Consider the following 3,581-nt stretch of genomic DNA (forward strand, 5'->3'; position numbering starts at 1 on the left):
GAGGGGGCGGGGCCTGCAGGAGGCGGGGGAGGGGTCTTGCGCCGAGGCCAAGTGGGGCGCGCGCTAGGGAGAGCGGGAAGGTAAGGGGGCTCGAGACGGGCCTGGGGGCCTGACAGTAGAGTTGGGAGATGGAGAGAGGCTGGGTTGTTGTGGCGAGACAGAGGGTACTTGGGGGAGAATCCGGGGGAGCCCTGGGTCAGGGTGAGGGGTGGAAACTGGAGTGATGGGAGAATCTGGAATCGGGGCTGGCCAGTGAGGAAAGGCAGGGGAATCAGGCCCAGGTCGTGACCCTTCTTGCGTGTCCCCCTTTCCCTAACAGTGTAAATGAGCAAAGATGGATCAGGAAGGTGGGGGAGATGGGCAGAAGGCCCCGAGCTTCCAGTGGCGGAACTACAAGCTCATCGTGGATCCTGCCTTGGACCCTGCCCTGCGCAGGCCTTCTCAGAAGGTGTACCGCTATGACGGAGTCCACTTCAGTGTCAACGTGAGTGCCCAGGCCTTTGCTTGCCATCCGGGGAGCTCCAGGTGCCCCTGTCCTCTGTGATTCTGTTCAGCACCTAGAATGGTAGCCTGCCTTCTTGAAAGTGGGCAGTTGAACCCATGTTTTGCATGTGCGTGTCCAGATGGGCTTCTTAGAGCTCCCCAGCCTGGATTCACCCTGAGCTCTCTTTTTGCTACTGCTTTCCTTCCTAGGACTCAAAGTATATACCAGTCGAAGACCTCCAAGACCCCCGTTGCCATGTCAGGTCCAAAAACAGAGACTTTTCCCTCCCAGTCCCTAAGTTTAAGGTACGTGTCTGCTGGGCTTCTAGTGTGGTAGTCCTAAGAGGGTATGGAGGATGCGTCTTGGCACTATAGCTGAATAAAAAGGGTTTCCAATGAAAGGGTCTCAGCCAGACCTAGCAACCTCTGAGGCTGTAAGACTCAGTTGTTCTGGACAGGAGATACACTTAATCTTCTAGAAAGGTACAGGTCAGGTGTCCTAAGTGTATCTCTGGTGGCTCGAGTGTTGACTTCTTGAAGGGTGAGGTAAAGACTGTTTAGCTGCTGTACCTATCACTGTGTATTCCTAGGCAGTGCATAGCACACAACAGTGGGATCTCCCAGTTCCTTGACAGTCAAGGGAAGTGACAAGGCCACTGCCTACCTGGATTGCACTGTTCCCCAACTCTCATTTGGCGATGTCATTTCCATCTTGTTTCCTTCGAGGACTCCCATTCCCCACCCTAGGCAGGATATTTTTCAGGCCTTGAACGGGTCCTGGAACACTGGTGGTTCTTCATTTCCTTTTCTGATTCTTTATTCTTCCTTTGCAAATAAATTGTCTGTGGGGTCCCTTCATTATTCTTCTTCACCTTTTTATTAAATTTACTTTGTACCCTTTACTTGGACAATCTCTTTCACACCTACAGCTTCAACTAGTACCTAAATTTTGATGACTTCCAAGTATCTGTTTCCAGCCGACATCTCCAGCCTTATATGCCTGGCAGGGGGACAGTTTCATTTGGAGACCACACAGATGTCTCAGAATTAAGAGATTTAAAATACATTATCTACCCTCTTAACCTATCTCTTTCATTTTCTCTCTGCTCAGACGTGGCAGTACCATCGACTCAGCTGCATAGCCTGGCAGGCTTTGATTCTCTCCTTTTCTCTCACAGTCGGTCACCAAGTCCTCCTGGCTCTTTTCCTTTTTATTCTTCATCTTTCTATTCTCATTGCCACGTAACGTAGACCTTGGTCTACGTTATTCACTATTCATTTCACCTGGTCTTCTTGCCTTCGTTCTTTCCTCTGTTTCTCCTCTGCCTTGCTGTCATTTGTCTCTTTGGCTCACTGCTCTTCTAATTTCCTTTTGTTGCCAAGTCCATGTTTTGGGGCATTGACATGTATGGTTATTGATCTGGCCAAGCCTTATCCTCTGACTTGACACCACACCGCTGTGTTGCATCCACACCATATGCTTTGCAGTTTTTCGAAAACACCAAGTTGTTTTATACTTCCATGTCCTAGGGGTTCTTGTCATTTGATGGAATGTTAATCCCCAAATCTCAGTAAGAATGACACCATCTTTATGAATTCTTCCCTGATTATACTCTGTACAAAGGTTTCCTCCTCTGGGCTCCAGAATACCATGTACGCGTCTGCTGCCACTGAGTCATGTTGTGTTTGTATGTGCATGTCTTGCTACTTTTCTGTACGGGAATCTCTTCCTTTCTAGCTCTGTATTTCCAGTGCCTGGTTCATGGTAGTTACCTAATAAAGGCTGAGCTGGGGAGTCATCGCTCTGCAGCTCGTTCTCTCCACGTATGTTTATTCCTCAGTATGTACATTTCTTTCTTTCTTTCTTTCTTTCTTTTGAGACTGAGTTTCGCCTTGTTGCCCAGGCTGGAGTGCAGTGGTGTGATCTTGGCTTAGTGCAACCTCTGCCTGCCAGGTTCAAGCAATTCTCCTGCCTCAGCCTCTTGAGTAGCTGGGATTACAGGTACCCACCACCATGCCCAGCTAAATTTTTTTTTTTGTATTTTTAGTAGAGACAGAGTTTTATCATGTTGGACAGGCTGGTCTTGAACTCCTGACTTCTGATGATCCATCCACCTCATCCTCCCAAAGTGTTGGGGTTATAGGCGTGAGCTACCACACCTGGCCTAGTTTGCACATTTCTGTTCTTAATTCTTGCTGTTATTCTATGGTGAGAAGAATTCAGGGAAAAGGGGTCAGGTCTGATGGATCCCTTATTGTGGGCCCCTTCCCTTGCCCGTCACTTTCCTGGATCTCTCTCTTGACTTCATGGAGCTTGCTAAAGTTTCCTGAAGGACAAAGGAACAGTGGTCAGTGTTGAGACCCCATACCAACTCCTGTTCTTTCCCCAGTTGGACGAGTTCTATATTGGACAAATTCCACTGAAGGAAGTGACTTTTGCAAGGCTGAATGACAACGTGCGGGAGACCTTCCTGAAGGATATGTGCCGTAAGTACGGCGAGGTGGAAGAGGTAGAGATCCTCCTTCACCCCCGTACGCGCAAGCACCTGGGCCTGGCCCGTGTGCTCTTCACCAGCACTCGGGGCGCCAAGGAAACAGTCAAAAACCTCCACCTTACCTCCGTCATGGGCAACATCATCCATGCCCAGCTTGACATCAAAGGTGAGGACTCCTCTGCCTGCCACTCAGGCTTGGCCTCCAACGGAGGTTGTACATGCAAATGCCTGTCAGGGTCAGGCAGGCACCCAGGGTCATGATCTGAAACTGTTGGGGCTAGTTGTGTTTCTGAAATCAGATCAGATTTTAGAGTGGAATTATGGTACATGGATTTGCGTGTGTGGTGTCTCCAGCAAGGTCGGGCAATAGGCCATAATCAAGCACATAACTATCTGTAAAAAAAAAAAAAAAAAAAAAAAAATCATATGAAGGGTTGTACTAGGTAGGATGAATAGATTGTAGTAAATCAGCCCAGGTCAGGTTGGTTGGTTGGTTGGTTTTTGAGACAGGATCCTGCTGTGTCACCCAGACTGGAGAGCAGTGGCGTGATCTTTCCTCACTGCAGCCTCCAACTCCTGGGCTCAGCCACCCCAGCCTCCTGA

General features: G+C 49.0%; 1 protein-coding gene across 1 annotated transcript in view; it reads left to right on the forward strand.

The window, feature by feature from the left end:
• Nucleotides 1–3,581, forward strand: part of SETD1A (SET domain containing 1A) — a 38,258-nt gene that overhangs the window by 708 nt on the left and 33,969 nt on the right. Inside the window, exons 2-4 of the mRNA XM_011933659.1 lie at nucleotides 320–484; nucleotides 694–789; nucleotides 2,874–3,144. Of these exons, the coding sequence (XP_011789049.1) occupies nucleotides 335–484; nucleotides 694–789; nucleotides 2,874–3,144 (517 nt within the window). The 5' untranslated portion in view covers nucleotides 320–334. The remainder of the gene's footprint in view (nucleotides 1–319; nucleotides 485–693; nucleotides 790–2,873; nucleotides 3,145–3,581) is intronic.

This window comes from Colobus angolensis, unplaced genomic scaffold, assembly GCF_000951035.1.
Source record: "Colobus angolensis palliatus isolate OR3802 unplaced genomic scaffold, Cang.pa_1.0 Scaffold128, whole genome shotgun sequence".
In the NCBI taxonomy this organism is placed as follows: Eukaryota; Metazoa; Chordata; class Mammalia; order Primates; family Cercopithecidae; genus Colobus; species Colobus angolensis.